The 20,200-nt window shown below is 43.4% G+C and overlaps 1 protein-coding gene across 5 annotated transcripts in view; it reads right to left on the bottom strand.

The window, feature by feature from the left end:
* The window catches only part of SETBP1 (SET binding protein 1), a 362,049-nt gene that overhangs the window by 21,632 nt on the left and 320,217 nt on the right, over window positions 1-20,200 (bottom strand). For 4 of the 5 annotated variants that reach the window (XM_027577552.2, XM_027577553.2, XM_027577550.2 and 1 more), the window contains exon 5: window positions 6,524-6,694. The exons of the other annotated variant lie outside the window; for it this stretch is intronic. In XM_027577552.2, coding sequence (XP_027433353.2) covers window positions 6,524-6,694 — 171 coding nt within the window. The remainder of the gene's footprint in view (window positions 1-6,523; window positions 6,695-20,200) is intronic. 5 annotated transcript variants of the gene reach the window in all.

The following is a 20,200-nucleotide window of genomic DNA, read 5'->3' as shown; positions in this document are numbered from 1 at the left end:
TTTCCCCTACTTTATAGATGTGAGCACTGAGGACTGAGACCAGCCAGCTCTCAGTGTAGACTATCTGAAGCAAGAACACCAGCATTCAAGTAGAACAGTACATGGCCCGTGTGTGGAGTGAAGAAGAATGGGCCAAAACCTAGAAACAAGGCCAATGGAAGGGTGCGTGTCTTTTCGGATTCCCAGAGTCGTCGTTTTACAGGGCTGCCCCAGGATTAATTATCTAGGGAAATGTACCTTTGTTGGATTTGCTAACCACTACTGCCAGGTAATATGTTAACTTGAAGATTTTTGCTCAGAAAATATGCAAATGATTTCTGACTGGTAGAAAAGATAAACCCGGAGGTTATGATTTTATCGCCCATTAGGACATTAACTGAGCAATCTCGCTTGATGTTTTTTCTCCAATGCTTACATTCCTATAACGTCCTGCCCCTCTAATTCTTCTTTGGATCAGCTTTATCACCAAGCTGGTTTCCTTGTTGAAGAGTTGAATGAATTTTGGACATGAGTTTTTAGGGTTTTTGTTTTTTTGTTTTTTTTGAAAATTACACTCTGACAGTGGAATTCCAAAGGAGTCTGGTGCTGGTTAACATTTCCAAGGAGATGTGGCTGGAGCAGAAGGCAGGGGCTAGATTCTGGAGAGTTTGGTCCTTCTCTGGGATGTTTATAGCTGCGGCCATGGGGACAGCTCAGCTGTCCATTAATGAAATCAGAAAAGAGCTTATTTCCTCCTTTTGGGGCAAAAATAAAAAGAATTTTTGGAGGTTTTACAGAAGGCCTTTGCTGTGATGGGATCTTCAGGGAAGCACAGCAGCTTCCAACCCTATTGAGTCTCTTCATGGCCCAGAGCCAAGGGGAGGGGGACTTTTCCATAAGCCCCACATTCAGGAGACCTCTCTAGGCAAATAGTCATTCTGTGTTGCTTCCACATGGGTCCATAGGCAGCACTTTTCAGGCAAGCTGAATAATTCATTTTTAAAATAAAGCTTTGGGGGCACCTGGGTGGCTCAAGTCAGTTAAGCATCTGCCTTCAGCTCAGGTCATGATCCTGGAGTCCTGGGATCAAGCCCTGCATCGGGCTTCCTGCTCAGCAGAGAGCCTGCCTCTCCCCCTGCCCCTCACCCCGCTCATGCTCTCTCTCTCACATAAATAAATAAAATCTTTAAAAATAAAATAAAATAAAGCTTTATTTTCCCTAGGACTTTTCTGAAAGTTTTCTATTGTATATTTTAAGTGATTAATCTGGCCTTGCAGGAATTTATTTTATAATTTAAAGACTTCTTCAATTTGTATACTTAGAGCCCTTGGATGTTCCAAATCCTACTAACATGTACATTTATTTGCTCTATTTCAGTTTAAAAGACAAGACTTTTGGCTGAATCGATACACTATTTTGGTTAGGAGCATCAGATGATGATTTCACATAGGCACAAAGCAAATAAAATAAATAATTTTACAATTCTTATTGAAAAAGAATTCATTGCTTTTTGCATCTGAATATGATTTCATTATTCCGGGCCCCTCTCCATGGATGGAAGTTGGTTAGTCGAAAAATCAGGCATGCTAGAATATGGGGGCCAGAAGCAATTTTCGTGATTATTTTGCTCCAGCTACTAGGATACTGGATTTCCTTCTAATTCTATTAAACTGAAGAATGTATTCTTTTATTTGTGAAGGTAATTTGTCAAGTCTAAGGTTTTGCATCTTGATTACAAGTGTATGTCCATTCCAATGGTGCTGATAGTTTGGTTAATTATTAAATGGTTTGCCTAAGACCAGTCTCTGCCTTCAGAAGCAAAATGTCTAAGCATTTAATATACTTGTGAAATTTGTTTTTTTGTCCTTTATTTTGTACTTTGTTATTTTATTTTCATTATTATTTTTTAAGTTTTTATTTAAATTCCAGTTAGTTAACATACAGTGTAATAAGAGTTTCAGGTGTACAATTTAGCGATTCAGCACTTGCATACAACACCCGGTGCTCATCACAGCAGGTGCCCTCCTTCATCCCCCTCATCTATTTTACCCATCCTTCTACCCAATATTTCCACTTACTCATAGGCTCTGGTAGTTTTAAACAAGGCCAATCATATAGTTTTAGAGAATAATGGATTAGCCTTCATACGAAACAGATAGAAACCATGAGCTGTGCCCACCTGCCTCCCGCTGTTATCTCTACTGGGCCACACCCTGAGCAGTTGAGATTTGATCAGTGATAGCAACCCTGATACATGTTTTTTTCTCCTTGGATTTAAGATGAAAGGATATTGAGGGTGTGTGTGTGTGTGTGTGTGTGTGTGTGTGTGTGTGTGTGTGTGTGTGTGTGTGTGTGTGTGTGTGTGTTCCAACTAGACTTTCAGGTGCAGGACTGTAGAGATTGTTTTCTTGGCGTTTTACTGAGTTCCTACAGAATTTTTAATGTATTTACTAATGTAGCCTCATCTGAAATACAAAGGTGGGGGATGTTTTGGTCGTGAAATCACAAATTCTCTCCACGTTGCATGACATTCCTGAGAAGTTAGGTCAATATGTAGGAGAGCAGAAAAATTAGCCTGATTTATTCAGGTATGGATTATCTGATACGGTTATTAAATCACGATTGGGACAGCGCAATAGAAGTTATTTCAAATTCTATATCACTTTGAACAAACTTTATTGAAGCCTTTACTGCATTAGCCCTAATTACTCACAATGATGATGTAGTGCTCGCTTGAATCAGACCCTGCACTGTGGCCGGGGACTGTGGCTGATCGAGAGCGATTGAGCAGTTTGATCACGAAGGCTGACCTGCTTGAGCCCCAGTGGCAGCCACGGCCATCCCTCCCTCCCAGTAGCTCACAAACTGACATGTTCTCCACCTGGCCTCCCTCTCCTGCAGCTCGTCTTCTGCCTCTTCCTTCAAATCAATAACTTTATAAGCATGCTTCCCAGACTCCGAGAAGCTAAAAAATTGCCTTAAACAAAACACACACACACACACAAAATCACCCATCCATCCACCCCCGCCCCCCACACACTTGAGCTAGAAAATACATGTTTTTAAACCTCTGACCCACATCCATTTCTCCCATTTTACAATGTTTATAAAATAAGGTGGGCAATTTTTTTTAAAACCCAAGATCACCTATTTGAAAAAATACTGTTAGAACTCTAGACTGACGGATCGTTTGGCAAGTATTAACCAACAGCCTACCACATGTCCGTCAAATGTTTTCCATTTGATTGTTAACTTCCAAGATGGAGCATGTTTTTCTCCAATGTCTATCTCCATGTCTAGTGCTGTTTAATCACAAAGCTACCGCCTCACCACGATCCATTTCACTCAGTGATTATTTATTGAGCATCTACTATGTGTCAGGGCCATACTAGATATGTTTGCATTCATTACTTTAAAAGGAAAAGAATTTCTAATTAATTGAATTCCTTCAGTATATTTTGTATCTCAATACATGATTTCTTAAATTACTTTTGCTTTTGAAGACACTTAGTTTAACTCTCTTTTCCTCCCCCCCCCCCCCGCCCCCGCCCACTGTGCACTTGTCTGGGTCTTCAAAACCACTCTGTGAAAATGATGACCTACTGGAAACAGGCTAGAAGTACTTTTTTTTTTTTTTTTTGACACAGAGAGAGAGACAGCTAGAGAGTGAACACAAGCAGTGGGAGCGGGAGAGGGAGAAGCAGGCTCCTGGCTGAGCAGGAACCCGACGTGGGGCTCGATCCCAGCACCCTGGGATCATGACCTGAGCCAAAGGCAGATGCTTAATACTGAGCCACCCAGGTGCCCCAGGCTAGAAGTACTTCTAAATTACCTTGCTTATAGTGAAAGATGAGAAAGGGACCCCAAAGAAAACAAAAATGAAGTGAATTGTCTCAGCAGAAATATATATGACTAATGCACAAGCACACAACTGAAAGAAATCAAACCAAGATACTATTTATTAACTTTCTACTGTGTGCTTGCCTGTGGTTAATGCATCAAATGATGAGTTTCACTCACTATTTCCTAAAAGAAGTAGGAGTCTATAATTAGGGAGAAAGAAATCCGCCTTTGCTAATGTTGGGGCTATGACAGAGGGAGAATCCACTGGAAACCAGGCAATAAATCAAGAAGTTTGGTTTCCGATCCAATTGCGTGACCTCAGGCAGATCTCTGAATCTTGGAAGCAATCACGTGTGCATCGCGTGTGAAACAGGGCGTTGGACACGAGCCCAGGCTGTGTGACCCTAACTCTCTCAGGTTTGTGGGAAGCCATATATCTGTGAGGAGCGGAATCTCAGGGAGGTCTGGCCTCCAGCACCTGGGGAGATCTCTGGCTTGTTTTCTCCCCAAAGTTCTGCTTAGCAGCCTGAGACCCGGAAATGGACCAAATCTATGCAATTCTCAATGAGGGTCTCATTTTAACACTGCCAAAAATAAACAGCCCATTCCTGCATCCTGAAAAAGGAGAGCTTTGGCTCAGCTCTGATTACCAGAGAGGCAGGTTTAAAAGTTTAATACCCACCTGTTTCTATGCCTGTTTGGCATACTTGTAAATGACTGAGTGCAAATAGAGGAGGCGAGCCCGTGAAAGCATGGGGTCCCAAGAATGCATTCTCTCACTCTGAATGGAAAGAGCCAAGAGGGGAGGAAAATGGGGGGGACCACCTGTCTTTTGCCTCTGGGAAATATCTGGGCTTGGCAAGCAAAGGCAGAAATATACAGGCTAATTTCTAAATCCATAAAGGGAAGTCTCCAGAGCTTAACCAAGAAGGTTGCATAAGTAATTATTGGGGTGGATAGTGCAGACTCCAAACCAAATCATTCACTCCAGCCAAGTGATCGCTTCTCAGAGTTCCAGGCTTGGCACCAGCTCCTCATCCAGGACTATGTCCACATTGCTCCCTCTGCCTGGATACTCTCCTGCAAAGGTGCTCCCATTTGTCAAGTCTCAGAGTAGTTTCTTCCTCACTCACCTACAGCTTTCCCTCTGACCTCTTCCTGTTCTCACTGCAGGCATCATTTACCTGGCATTTCCACCAAGAACTTTCACTTCACACCTAGCATGTGAACAGTGGGTAGATTCACGATCCTGTTTGAGAGACTATCCCATTCCTCCTAAGCGAGATTTCCCAAATGGCTGAGGAGAATGGCACTTCCAAGAGATGTTAAGAGCTATTGCCAGAAAAATGGGTTCTGTGGTCAGTTAAGATTGTAAAGTTCTGAGTCTCTCCTCCCTGAAGCGTCACAGTGCAGACACTGGTCAATTAAAGGCTCTGAAAAGCCCTACGGAAAGGAAGCAGGTATAAAGCAGCATTCCCTAGACTCACTTAACTATGAAAATATCTGTTATCACAAGACACTTACTAATATTTTGCAGAACTCAATTTGGGAAATGTCACTCCAAATATTTCCTTCTGTTATTTCAATCGGGCACATTTTCTAATTACCAGTAATTTCCATGAAGGAGGTAGGGATGATGACAAATTGAGTTCTTTGCTCTAAGCATCCTGCTCACTGAGAAGATGAGTTTAGAGTGAATATCAATAATGAGTCTCTTCCTGGGCTTCTAATCATAATAGGCATTTCTAAATACTATAATACACTGAACAGTTACCAGTGCAGTAAGTCCACGCTGTGCCCTCATTCTGTATGCCATGAAGGAAGCAAGAACCTAAATCATGGATTCCACCTCTGAGGTATGTACAATAGAAGTGAATAGAAGACAGTTCTTCTGTAGTCTCTGAGTAGGTAGTAAACACATGGTAGACAGTGGGTGCTGCGTGCATTCGGCGGGGAGGCTGGGCCTTCAAGGTCTGTGGGATGTAGACAGGAGTTGAGGAAGGCTGTCCTCAAAGAACAGCGTTAAGCCAAGCCCAAGGTCCGCTTTCTTGGCAGGAGGGATAAACATGGCAAAGTGGGGGTTGGTGCAGGCACTGGTGGGAGATTATGTGGGGAGCAGAAGGCAGAGCATCTGGGACGTCTGAAGGAGTTTATATTTTATCAACTGCCAGTGAAGGGTCCGGTGACTACTGAGGAATTCCTGACATCATAGGGTGGAATGAATCAAGGCCTCTGAGAAACTCTGATCACTGTCTCCCACCCCCAGTGAGCAAGGGAGCTAATCAAATCCAGTGGTGGAGAGCAAGGGTACTGGACCTATGTTGGCATCCTGACTGTCCACAGGTTCCTGGGGCGAGTTTCTTGACTCCTGGCTTCCTCTTCTGAACTGAGGGCGTAGGTATTTACTTCACAGACCTCTTTTATGAGTCACGTGAGATTAACACAGATAAGGCCCTGATGCAGAGATTAATAATTACTAAGGCTTGATAAAAAGCCATTAATACTGTTATCATTCAGTTGCTACTCATGGGCCTTTGCCCCCAGGTCCTGAGCTGATCTTGAAAACTCAGTGCAGAAACATGCTCGGTGTCTACGGGAGGTTGCTAAGCGGAGAAGCTACATTCCACAGCACATTCCCCGCGGGCCTTCTCCGTGCCCACCTTCATAGGGGTGGACCCAAAGCCTCTGCGCAGTGCTCACCTGCATCAGACGTGGCTGCAGATGCAGCAAGGAGCGATAGCACTGGGCTCGGGGGGATTGCCACGCTGTCAACCGCGGCTGGCTTCTTCCTGGTCATCATGGTGGACGCGGAGCCCTCATTCTTACTATGTGGTGCCGTTTGGTCCACTTTTAGGTGGGGGCTTGGCATCCCTACAAAAGAACAATCCCGAAGCTTGCAGTTATTTGAAAAGAACAGGAAGACAGACAACAGAAAACCTGAAAGTGAGCTGAGAGAATTGTTAATTCACCTGACCTCCTTCTGGTAGAACAAGAATGAAATTTTAGAACATTTAAAGGAAAAAAATATTAGCAGCATGACTGGTTTTGGTTTTGTGGCTGAGATCAGTGGTGACAACATTCTAGTTTGGCTCCGTGGAAGCAGGGGGGCAGGCCCAGTGAAGCAGGAGAGGCCAGCAGCTACCCTTTGTCTCCTATGGCTCAAGAAGCCCATCTTCACGGAGGCTGTGCTGTGTGCAGCGTGAAGGGGAGAAGGGCACCCCACCCTAGCTTCTCATGTCATCTGGCTGGGGACATGAGACTAAAGGAGAAGGAAAAATTGGAAGGCACAGAAGGGCAGGCCTGGGTGTCCTTCATCCATTCATGTCCTAGGTGCTTGGGGAGCGCTAAGGAGTTCGGGATTAGTGTGGGGAGAAGTGAGGGAAGGCTTTCCAGAGCTTATGCTAAAGCATCAAGGAAGAGGGAAAGGCATTCTAGGCGCCAAGAAGAGCACACACTAAGTTCTGGGTGGGGAATGAAGATGATCCAGACGAGAGGCTGGTCTGCTGGAGCAAAAGATGCCTTTGTGGGGGCTGGTGTGTAATAGCAGTGCCATGACCGAGCGAAAGTTGATTTGGGGGCTTTTCAGCCTCTGGTCCTAAGAAGCATCAAAAGTCATGCCTTTGTGATGCTGAAAAGCACCTCTTGTGAAGTGCCTCTGTAAGGACCTGGAACTATATAACATATTAGAGAGCTCTTCTGGAACCTTGCTTCCGAGGTTCGAACCCAGGCTCTCTTATTTTTTAGCTGTGTAATCATAAGCAAGTTGCTTACCCTCTCCAAGCTCTGAGATTCCTGAGCTGTACAAATGGGGTGGAACCATATAGGCTCACAGGGGTGGTTGGGAGGATCCCGGAGGCAATTAACGTAAAGTGCTTAGAGCAGTGGCCGGCACAGACTCCCGGACAAGGAAGTGTTTCCTGTTCCTATTACTCTTACTATCACCACTGTCGGTACTGCAGCCTGAGGCTTCCTCAGGGCAATGGAAGGCAGCTGGCAGGCTCCGTTCTCTTCCCTGACCTGCCCAAGGATTTCTGGGCCCCGTCTGCATCCCCAGCTGCAGGAATGTGGCTCCCAACTCATCCAAGCCCAAGTCCAGAGGCTGGGCGTGTCTGAATCCATGTCAGATGGTCATCCATGCAGAATTTCTTCATTTCTAGGCTACCTGCCACTGACAGCAACAACAAATGGGGCTTTATCCCACAGCTCTTGACCCTTGTTTTTGCAACCCAACCACCGTGGGTGATTCAGTCCTCTCCCCAAGTAATGTTACGTTGCCACCACAGTGAAAGCAGCTCAGGGCGGGGGGGGTGGTCAGTGGCAGCCCCATGAAGTGTGTAGCGCAGAAGATACCAGTTTCTTAATTTTACAGATGAGGGAAACACATTTCTGAGAGGTTAAGAGATAACTAACTAAAGTCACACAGCCCTAATGTCAGGGCTGGGAGTCTGCAAGTAGCCAGATGCTAAATCCAGGACCCATGGATCAGCCCGGCCCAGCTGGTCATCTTCTAACACCTGTCCACTGCCCTGGTCGGCCCACAGCATTGTTCACATCGAGGGTGCACAGGCCCTGGCGTCGCACCTGGAAAAAGCACCTATAAGCATCTAAGGAAGAAAGTCATGTTGACATTTTCATTGACCTACTACTACCTTCCTCCCACTCTCCATCCCACCCTCTGAAACTCCCCCTCTGGTGTTGTGAATAACAATGCCATTTACACTTCTTTGGATTTTCTTTTTCATAGCATTTTGACAGTGGAGGTAGGCGGACATCAAATTCTGCAACAGAAAGGTTGCAAGGCATGACCATCAGGAAGCTAGGAAGGGCAGCAAACGTGGGCAGGACGTCCATTTGTGAAATATGCAGGGGTGTCAGGGATGGGCTAGGCGCGCACGCATAACACATGTAACACACATACAGAACCACCCACAAGGAGACCTAGCCAAACAGTTAACAGTGGTTATTCTCAGGAAGGAGAGCGCAGCAAAGTTTGGTGAGGAAGAGGGAGTTTTTATACTTACTCCCTAGCCTTCTTTCTTGTTAATAGTTTTCAAGCCACAAACATATTAAACTTTGTTTCCTTTGAGAAAATAAACAGACTTTGGGAGTAAAAATCTAGAAGTCTACCAGAGCACAGGCTTTGGGGTAGAATGCTATGCTTGAACATCTGGCTGCTAACAATCTCAACTGGGGACAGCAGCCCCGGGTCTGATGGAAGTCCTCCCAGTTCGGTCCCCCCACTTGGGTACTCGCCGTGCTACCCGGGGCACGCTTCCATTAAATGGAGGCAGGTGGGCCCTCCATAGCCATAGCGCGCCTGTGGAAGTCCAAGCCGTCCCAGAGTTCTGTTGGGTAACAGCTCCTCTGGAAAAACCCACTGATGCGTCATCCTTGTACCTGCAGACACAGGTTGGGCAGGTCATTCTTTGCGCAAATTATGACAGGCTCAGGGAACAAGCCGCAAACAGGATGAGCAGGAGGATATTTAACTCCCACTTGGGAACAAACTGATTTCGAGTCATTCTCGTTGTACCCATTTTCATGCAAATGTTCACCATCCAAATTAGTCTCAGTCCACATCATTTCATTAAAGTTCATTCGATCATACCTCTATTGGGCATACTTTGCTACTCAAGTGTTTATGTTAAAAGTAATAAAACGACACTTAAAAACTCCATAATTCAAATTGTCACTATTCAAGCTGTCTTGGAAACCCTCGATAATTTAGGATTTTCTAGATTATGGAACTGTTAGTTGCCATCCAATGAATTTGAAAAACAATTAGGAAAAAGGAAAAAAAGGAGCCCTGACATTTTCTCAGACATTTTTGGGTTTTGAAAGGATTATGGAAACAATCTCAGAAATAGCATACATGAATCAAGTATATTAGATAAGCTGTCAACAAAGACAAATCTAACAGCATTCGGAATCCCCAAAATCTGCCTGAGGGCCGAGGGCTCGGGGGCCTGGGATGGGTGACCCCCCCACCCCGCCCCGGGGAGAGAGCACCGGGCAGCCTGGCCACCAGAAGTCTTCATTTCCCTTTGTTCCAAGTGGGAGCTGAGGTTCCACGGACAGGGGCCCAAATGACCGGACATGCGTGAAACAGTTCAGAAGCAAGTTCTCGGAGACGTGGGATGACGGCGGAGTGCTGGGACATTTGGAACCTTTCTTCTCAGCATGGGCCTGGCTTCCCTCTCTCTGCAGGAGGGAGATGCGTGAAGCTGGAAGTCCACCAGAAAGAACCCCTGGATCATTGAGATGTGTTACTTCAACTAACCCCGGGACCTGAGTAAAGGTGAGCATAGCTTTGATGTGGGAAGGGGTCACTTCCACCTCAGACAGCAGACTGTGTGGAGAACACACATGGCGCCTGCATTCGAAACATCCGTCAACCCCAGCTCAGGACAGGCTGTACTGAGGCTCGCATATTTGGAGGCCAGGACGTTTTTAACGGAGGAAATAACAATGCTAATAACTATGTGGATCCAACATCTGTTCATAATTAAAAGACAGAGCCAAGAGGAAATATTTTTTCAAAGTTAAACCTATAGGAAAACATTCTAATAACCTGTTGACCTCTATTGATACATTTGTAAAAAAGTCTTTGAAACTGTGCTGTAGTGTATCGAGGGACAGTCACTCATTTTCAAACGTAATTTCTCATAGACCACTTATCCCCTCAAACCTCCACCTGCACACAGTGTTTGCATTAGGGACTTGATTTATGGATTCCCAGTCCTCCGATGCAGAAGCTGACTTCCTGTTGCCTTGGTTACTTGGAGTTTGGTTCAAGGTTAAAGTACTCCCAAATCAGAATCAGTGGCAGGCGCTGCATCTAGCGGCCAGGTTATTGACTGCCCCAGGATGGGAAAAGGTCAGAGACCAAAGCACTGTTTACTGCCTTAAGGGTGAGTCAATAGCTTCAATATTTTGATTCTGTTTCTTCCAAAGTAGTAGTTGCTGTTCAATTACCTCTTCCCCGGCTTGTTCAAGGTCACAGGGGTCATGGAGGAAAAGCAGGGTCTATGGTGGCTGATGTTCCCAGGATCCCTTTAATGAGCTCTGTGACCTTGGATAATAAAAACCAGCCTCACCTTAGAGTAATTTGTATGTTGCTCTAGGTTTATAAAGCTACTTTATCTCATCTTCTTTATGGGGAAAACAAACAAACAAACAAAAATCTTTGTAGGAGGAGTACTGGATACTCCCCTTTCCTAGATCAGACAAAAGAGGTTTACAGAGGTCGTGTAACTTAGGTAAAATCACACAGTTGGTAAGAAGTGGTAAGAACTAGATCCTGACTCCTTGATGGGTCCTCATGTCACAATTTCTTTAAAACAGAGGGGCTAATGGAATCATCACTAGTGATCATATGTAATTCCTTTTGTAACATCCACTGCAGAGAGCAGTAGATCTAGAAAAATGCTATGTCATTAATATAGGCTTGTTGAACACCTTAATTAATTTTTTAATTATATGATTTGCAAATGCAGTTGTTTCCTGGTGACAAAACTTAGTCTGGGATAGTGAGAGAGCCTGACACCACTGAGATGGTGGTTGGGTTCCTCAGCCACCTCCCTGGCCCCCTTCATGCTGCAGAATGCAGGGCTTTGGCATGCACTGGGAGGTATATTGAGCAGTCAGTGGCTTTTAATCTTGCAAAGAGCTTTGACATACATTATGCCATTTGCCCCTGCAGCATCTCTGTGGATGACAAAAGGCAGATGGTGAAATTCCAAATAACAGATAAGGAAACTGAGCCACAGAGGACCAGATGATTTCTGATCCAAACTCACACATCACGTGTGCAGAAGAAAGAGCGTGGAAATCCATGCCTGTTGACTCAATTCGATGTTCTTTTCTTTCCCTTTTGGGTAAACCAGTAAGTGACATATTTTGCACAAGACAAAAAAACTCTTGAAAACTTGATAATAATTCCCATTCTCATAACTAATTGTTGGATTGATCCATTGCTCTTTTTTCTTGTTTGCAAATGAACTTCACTCATGGCACATAGGGGGATATATGTTATAGAAGAACGTGAATCAAGCACTAGGTGATACCTTTAGAATTTGGGAAACAATATTTTTCTGTGCCAAAGTCAAGAAAAATGTTATTTTTGTTGCATCATTGTATTCATTAATTCAACAAGTATTTATTGAATGTTTATTGGTACCGGGGACACAGCACTTGTCAAAACCATTGAAGTCCCTGTTTTCTAAGAATTGCATTCTAATAAACTTGGCATAGCACAAAGGCAGCTGTTACTTTTTATAAGGACACAGAAAGATCTTAAGGTGTTTTTTAATCATCAAAAGGCAGAGCCTCTGCTATTCACTCATACAGTATCTGAGGGATAGAGCTCCAAGGACCCAAATCTCAGCAAAGGGAGGGCACCACTGTGAACATTAGAAAAAGACCTGGCTTCCTGTGTGCACATGCAACTCCATTGCTCCAGGTCCAGAGGGAGGAGCATGGGATGGATTTCAACCCCACCTCCCCCTTGAGCCCAGTGCTGTGGACAGTAAACAGCCTGTTCCGTCATAGTGACTCTCTCAACATGTGTTTTGTGTCAAATAAGTTTTACTTCATTCTAGGACCTTGTGAGGTGAAATTCAGGCAAGGTTACTCTTGAACAGAATGCTATTCAGTGAGCCTAGAGTTAATCATTTTAAAATTCACAATTATTTGAGCGCCTACTAGCACAACTCGGAAGATGTGAGCCCTGTATTTGCACAGAAAGTTTAGAAGTGGAGAGTGACATAGGACAGAAAGACTTAGGAAACTGAAAACCAAACAAGACAGGAAGCCAAATGAGTCCCTCGGGAATTAGGAGGAAAATGAGATCTCCGTGGGATCTGAGGTGGTCTGTGCTCATCCATTTATTCATTCAACATTCATTAAGGACCTGTGCGTGCCAGGCACCATTAAGCACAGAGAACATGAATAGTCATCCACTCAGGAAGACAGACAAAAATACAGAAACCCCAGTCTTGACGGACAAAATTCAATCACTAGAAGTGGAAGGAGGAGGCTCTCTCTACCAGGACTGGGAAACAACAAGAGTAGAAGCAGGAATAACAAGCCTTCTTTGTGCAGCTGAGACAAGGGTGGTTGGGATGAGTCATAAAAACCACACACTAGGAGATACGGTTGGAAAGGCCATTGGCAAAAATGAAACCCACCACCCATTGTTGGGTAGAGTTAGAGCCTCTCTATGTCTTATCGTCTTGGACAGACTTCTGTCTTCTTGTGTCATTACTGGTTGATTTCTCTGACATTCCTGGAGGCAAACGCAACATTGCCTACAGGTCAGGAACCATGTCTTACTTTATTTTGATTCCCCAGCACGTAGCTTGACAGATACTAGATACGCAACAGTGTTGGGTGGATGAATGGGCAAAGAGAAAACACATCTGTTCTTCTAGACCCAAATCTTCTGGGGGAAGCTGCCCTAACTACTTTAGTCCACACACAGCCCTCTTTTTTAATCCCCTATTTCCATGTAGTAGAAAATAGAGAATATACAATAGAGAATATGTTTTTGGAAGAAGACTACCTGCTTCACTAGCCGTGTGACTTGGGGCAAGTCCTATCAACTCTCTGTGCCTCAGTGTTCTCATCTGTGAAATGAACCTGTTGTGAGGATTAAATGAGTTTACACATTATGGTAGACAGAAAATAAAACCCCAGGTCCCAAAGATATCCACATCCTCCTCCCCAGAACCCGTGAATGTGTTATGTAACATGGCAAAGGAGAACTGAAGGTAGAATTAATGTGGCCACTCAGCCGCCCTTACATACAGAGAGTATCCGTGATTACCAAGTGGTCGAAATGGAATCAAAGCGTCCTTTAAAGTGGAAGAAGGAGGCGGAAGAGAAGAGTTCCAGAGAGAGATGTGGTGTTGGAAGGAGGGTCAGCGCGATGCTACGTTAGTGGCTTTGAAGATGGAGGAGGGGGGTCATAAGGTAAGGAATGCGCATAGGCTCTGGCAGCTGGAAAAAGCAAGGAAATAGATTCTACCCCACAGTTTCCAGAAAGGAATGCAGCCCTACTGAGACTTTGACTTTAGCCCAGTGAAATCCGTTTTGGACTTCTGACCTCCAACAGTGTAGAGTAATATATTTGTGTTGTTTAAGCCACTAAGTTTGTGGAAATTTGTTATAGTAGTGATAGAAAACTAACACACATATAAAAGAAGTTACCATGGTGCCTAGCTATAATGAGCACTCACCTGTGTTAACTATTATTATTATTTCTTAGCACTATATCGTCTTAGTACTAGTTTTCTCATTATAAACTTATTTCATATGTTCAAGTTATGTGTGTCCCCTATAAGATTTAAACTCTTTAGGAAGCAGAGACTTTATATTCTTTTCCTTTATCTTCCTAGCATATGGCTGACACAAAGGAATTAGTCAATGAATACTTAGCGTCAATAAGTTGTATCAGAGACAAATAATTTGTTGATATGAGTGTTAGACAAAAGTTCTGAGACACTGAATTATTGCAGGATCTGCCCCACACTTACTGGATGAACTCGGACAAGACTTGGAATCTCACTAAGCTTCATTTTCCTACTGGTCAGAATCTCTTCTAGCTCTACTATTCTGATTCCGCACTCTCTAGATTCAGAGAAACCGCTAAACAATCTGATTAGTTCTTCCTTCTCTTAATTCAGGAGTGCAGAAATGGGCTGAGAGGATAATATTTTGTCCACTGGAACCTCACAGAGATTTATAACTTCACAGAGTCTTGATGCAGTAAATTCTAATCATGCATAAGTCAGTCTCTCCTGATCCTATAGTGAAAAGTTCATCTCAGATGAAAGGTGTTTTCTAGAAGCACCCAATTACATCATCCAGAATGGAAATACATCAGATTTCAAAATTGCAAAGAGAGACATACTGAGTAAGAGGTTTTTAATCTTCCTGAATTTCAGACATCAGAACCTTTTCTTAGGGAGAAAAAGCGTATATATATATATATATATATATATATATATATATATATGCACAGTGAACACATTGTGTAAACAGCTTAAAGTTCATAGATACATCTAAGCTCAGGTTAGAACCCTTGCCTGCCTAAGTTGATTCCTACATGCACACACACATGTACACACAGACGCATGTGTACACACCAAAGAAGGACAAAGGGCGGACAGACAACCAAAGAGTATGCTGATATAACTGCTCCCACGTTTAAAAAAAATGTGGAGACAATAGAGTGGTAGCTGTTCTCTGAAAAATATAACAAAGGGACTTTCAAGATGTATTCACTAGGGAAGAAACAATGCATACATGTAATTAAAACCAATTTAATACTACGATGCACCAAGTATGCTCTTGTTATGTCCTTAGAGATCAGGTAGCTTAGGAATTTGCTGCTGTCATGTACATAAGCATGTCACAGGCTTCATCAACAGATAAACACAAAGAAGCTTCAGTAAAGTAAAATCAAAGCAAGTTTAGAGTTAGTCTGGTCCTTCCTGGGCAACTCATCCCAGACAGGGGCTGAGATTTGGCTCTGTCAAGCATGTCACGGAGAGGATAGCAGAGCCTTGACTCTGACCCCCGGCCTTATTTTTGGCCTGTCTCAGGTTGGCATGTTGGCACTGAGCTGCAAGGGTTCCATCCTGAGATTTCAAAGAAGCCATCTTCTTGCTCTTTTGGTACACGCCCGGTATTGTACACTTACCGGGCAGTTTGCAAACAGACCAAGCCAAAAACTAGAGATTTGATCCAATCTATAAGACCGTTGACTCTGAGAATGCCTTCCCTAGATTCTTCCTAATATAAAGGGCTTAGCAGTCAAGGCTGGTTAATATAAGCATCTTTTGTAGTGTCTTCCTTTTTACCGTTGCAGTGTGGAGACGCAGAACACATCTGCATGGTAATACAGATCTTGATGCTAACTGGGTCACCTTATTTGCATTTTGATTACTGCTTATTTAGAAGCCACATTGAGAAAAGCGCTTGATATCAGGAGCTTAAGTGCATGTGTGTCTATAAATATATGTATAAATAGATAAATGCATATTTACCCGTTTGTGAAAGATCAGTCCGATATGCACTCATTTCTCACGGACATATCTGTAGGAGTCTGACCATGTATGGGTGTTAGGATTATAATGTGGTTATAGAATCAAATTATTCTTCTGAGTGCAATATCACCCACTGTATAGACACACTGTGTCAGCTAGAAATGTCAGTTTAGCATATATCCCCCTTGTTCAGTAGTCATCGATTTATGTTTGGTCAAACTGTATTGTTTCAAAACCTCTACTGGGCCTCTTCCTCAAACTACCTACTTTGTTCCAGTATTTAAATCCATCCTATAGAAGGCAAATGCATTCTGATTGTGTACAGGCATACACATATGGACACAGAATGTGTGCTGGAAAAGCTCTCTTCTTTGCAATAGAAGAAGAAAATCACAGAAACTCAGACCCATCATTAGATAGATCTCCTAATCTTTATCTCTAGTAGTTCAGTCAGACGAGCTAATACCATGATGATGGCTTTGAAATCTCTTAGGAATTGGATGAGGAGAGGTGATAGTGATGAACTCCCAGCTAATAAACACTGAGTGCTTATTTCGGCAGAATGATCAATTTCTAGATGTCCTGAGGCTTGTCTGATACAGTTGATTTACTCATCCTCGCTTACCTCACTAATAAAGCCAAAGTCCGCCATCAGATTACAGAGGTGCCGAGGATTTCTTAAAGGGGCAGAAGAGAGAGCTAAGGTAGCATTCATCACATCCCTCTAAACATCCCTCTTGCCCACAGTTCTTGAAACTTCAACTGCTTCCTCACTGATACTCTGCACTCAATAGACTTTGGGCTAGTACAGTAATACAGACAATTAATTTGTTACCTTGTTAGTGGAAATTTAATGCAATGATCTAAAAGGACTCTTACATATTGTGATAAACTTTAGTGCCTCCGGGCGGCTCCCCTCACGTTGGGCTCATTTCACATCTCATCCATTATGTAAATGAGATTTGGAAATAGTTGAGTTTCACTAATGTAGCTCAACTCTGATGGACTGGAGAGAGTCAGTCCTACTGAAACTAATGAGGTTAAATGCACCTCAACATTTCTTTCTACTTGGTTGATTATGCAAGCCTCTGTTCAAGAAATGGGAGGCAGTGCACTTTTTCCAACCATCCTCTAAGGAAATTTCACTGTTGCCAGACCCAAAGTGGCCCAGAATATGTCTGGTTTGGATAATGCCTCTGTTGGTTCCAACCAGTGTGTGGTGCATACACAGGGCTAACGGACAACATGCCATTACATGAGGCAAGACTGAGAATATGATTTCAGATAAAAGGTAGGGGAGGATTTTAATAGTTAGTGCATCGGAGGAGGTCTCTTGGTCATCCAAGAGAAGAGTGTGAGGAAATTTACAGAAGTGGACAATGGGGATGAAAAGTCCTTGGTGGGCGTGAAATCAGAGAGAGAAAGTCATTGGGGAGGTCTGGAACTGGTGAAGAGACGGTTGCATTTGATTCAAACATTCACAGGGAGTCAGTCCAGTTCCTGAGGATCTAGTCTTTAGACAGAGATAAAGAATAAGGACTTCTGTCAGAACTGCTAAAATTAACAAGTCAGGAAACAACAGATGTTGGCGGGGATGCGGAGAAAGGGGAACCCTCCTACACTGTTGGTGGGAACGCAAGCTGGTGCAGCCACTCTGGAAAACAGTATGGAGGTTCTTCAAACAGTTGAAAATAGAGCTACCATACGACCTAGCAATTGCACTACTGGGTATTTACCCCAAAGATACAAATGTAGGGATCTGAAAGGGTACGTACACCCTGATGTTTATAGCAGCAATGTTCATAGCAGCCAAACTATGGAAAGATCCAAGATGTCCATTGACAGATGAATGGATAACGAAGATGTGGTATGTATATATCCAATGGAATATTATGCAGCCATCAAAAAATGGAATCTTGCCATTTGCGATGACGTGGATAGAACTCGAGGGTATTATGCTAAGCGGAATAGTCAGTCAGAGAACAACATGTATCATATGATCTCACTGATATGAGGAATTCTTAATCTCAGGAAACAAACTGAGGGTTGCTGGAGTGGTGGGGGGTGGGAGGGATGGGGTGGCTGGGTGATGGACATTGGGGAGGGTATGTGCTATGGTGAGCACTGTGAATTGTGTAAGACTGTTGAATCACAGATCTGTACCTCTGAAACAAATAATACATTATATGTTAAAAAAAAAAGATAGTAGGAAGGGAGAAATGAAGGGGGGAAATCAGAGGGGGAGACGAACCATGAGAGACGATGGACTCTGAAAAACAAATTGAGGGTTCTAGAGGGGAGGGGGGGGTGGGGGCATGGGTTAGCCTGGTGATGGCTATTAAGGAGGGCACATATTGAATGGAGCACTGGGTGTTATGCACAAACAATGAATCATGGAACACTACATCAAGAACTAATGATGTAATGTATGGTGATTAACATAACATAATAATAATAAAAAAAAAGAATAAGGGCTTCTGTGTTCTGGATTTCATTTGGAAGGCCAATAAATGGGATTCCAAAGACTGGAGATTGTAGGATGCTATTTAAAAAAAAAAAAGGAACAAGCATTTCAGGAGAAGTAGCTGCAGACTATCCAGGGTTATAGAACCAGGAAGGTGAGGTTTGATTTTCAGGATCAAAAATATCTGTGGATGAGACACCTCGCTGGCTCAGTTGCCCAGGGTCCTGGGATCGAGCCCCGCATCGGGCTCCCTGCTCCGCGGGAAGCCTGCTGCTCCCTCTCCCACGCCCCCTGCTTGTGTTCCCTCTCTCTCTCTTTCTGACAAATAAATAAAAGTTTAAAAAAATGTGGAAATTTTTTATTTTTATTTAAAAATGGGGGGAGATGTTGGATAAGGAAAGTAAAATAAAGACATGGAGGCAAAAATATTCTGTGTAAAAGGGAATCAGAATCCAAATGTAATAGCCAGTAATTGTGGAATAGACTCCTTTCAAGAAAAGTTTTAAGCTGGTGAAAAAGGCCGTGACCTTGGAGTCAGAAGGCCCTTGGTTTAAATCCCAGCTCTGTTGCTAAACCAGGTATCTGACCTTGTTCAAGTTTTTTAACCTCTCAAAGCTTCAATTTCCTTATTTAAAAAAAAAGTTTAATGAACCACCCACCTCAGAGGGCTATCATGGGGATTAAATGAGATAATATCTGTAAGATGCAAGGTGATGAGGATGGAGGCCACCAGAGGCCTGAACGAAGGACTGGCAGTTTGGAAGAGAGGTTGCTGGCCAAGTCATCGCTGCATTTCTACCATCCCAACTAACTCCCAACGCTCTCAAAGCTGGGATCCCAGTAAGACAGCTTCTTGACTCTAAAATATTCAACCTGATGACACTTTCTCTTGTTGGTAGTTGACAACAAGGAAGCAGTTTTGTTCTTGTGTTAATTAGTTCAGCAAAAGTTTCAGTGCCTACCCTGAACACAGCAACTCCAGGTCCTTTGGGGGACCCTTAAAGTATAAGAAACAGTCCAGTCTTTGGGTAGTCAAATATTTAGTTAAAAAAACCAAGTTGTAGGAACAAGAAATTTAAATAAAAATAATAATCTCCCCTGAGCTGCGAAGAACACCTACATTACCTTCCCTCGCACCTGGGGCCACACTAGCATATTTCCTAGAACAATAGTTTAAGATGGAATTTATTACCTGTATAGCTCATATACAAATATGATTAATTGATCTGGTTGATTAAGAATAAGAATTTACATTATTAAAAAAAGAATTAAAAAAAATAAGACACCCTAGTAAAAGTAACAAGGTAACCAGTATGATCATTTTTATGGAAAAACAGCATTTCAAAGTGATTCAAAGGGGGAGCTGTGAGCCCACATTCCCTGTGTTCAAATCATAGTTCTACAAGCTACTGGTGGTCTGAACCTGGGCAGCTTACTTAATCTCTCTGTGCTTTCGTTTTCTCGTCAATAATGGAATTAATCAGGGTAGCCATCCCCCCAGTTCAATGTGAGGATACAAAGATGTCTCCAGCCTCAAAGAGCTGGAGACAAACCCATAAATATTAATTTTCCCTACTCTCTGATAAGAACAATGGGATCAGGTAGAAAAGCCATGAGGAAGCAGGGGAATGGGTGACTTCCCTGCTGGGTCAGGAAGGACTTCACTGGGAGGTAACATCTGATTTGGGTCTTTTAACAGTGTGGAGGTAGTGGCTGAAACAGCACGAAAGGAATCCCAGGAAGGAACAGCAGCAGGTGTAAAGGCTCAAAGCATAAAACAGGTGGCTGCGATAGAGGTAGAGCTTCTAGAGTGGGCAGGTGGAGTGTAACAGAAGAGAGGGACCTGGGTCAGGCTGGGGATGG

This window comes from Zalophus californianus, chromosome 14 (assembly GCF_009762305.2).
Source record: "Zalophus californianus isolate mZalCal1 chromosome 14, mZalCal1.pri.v2, whole genome shotgun sequence".
Lineage (NCBI taxonomy): Eukaryota > Metazoa > Chordata > Mammalia > Carnivora > Otariidae > Zalophus > Zalophus californianus.
This window is presented reverse-complemented; position numbering and strand designations above follow the sequence as displayed.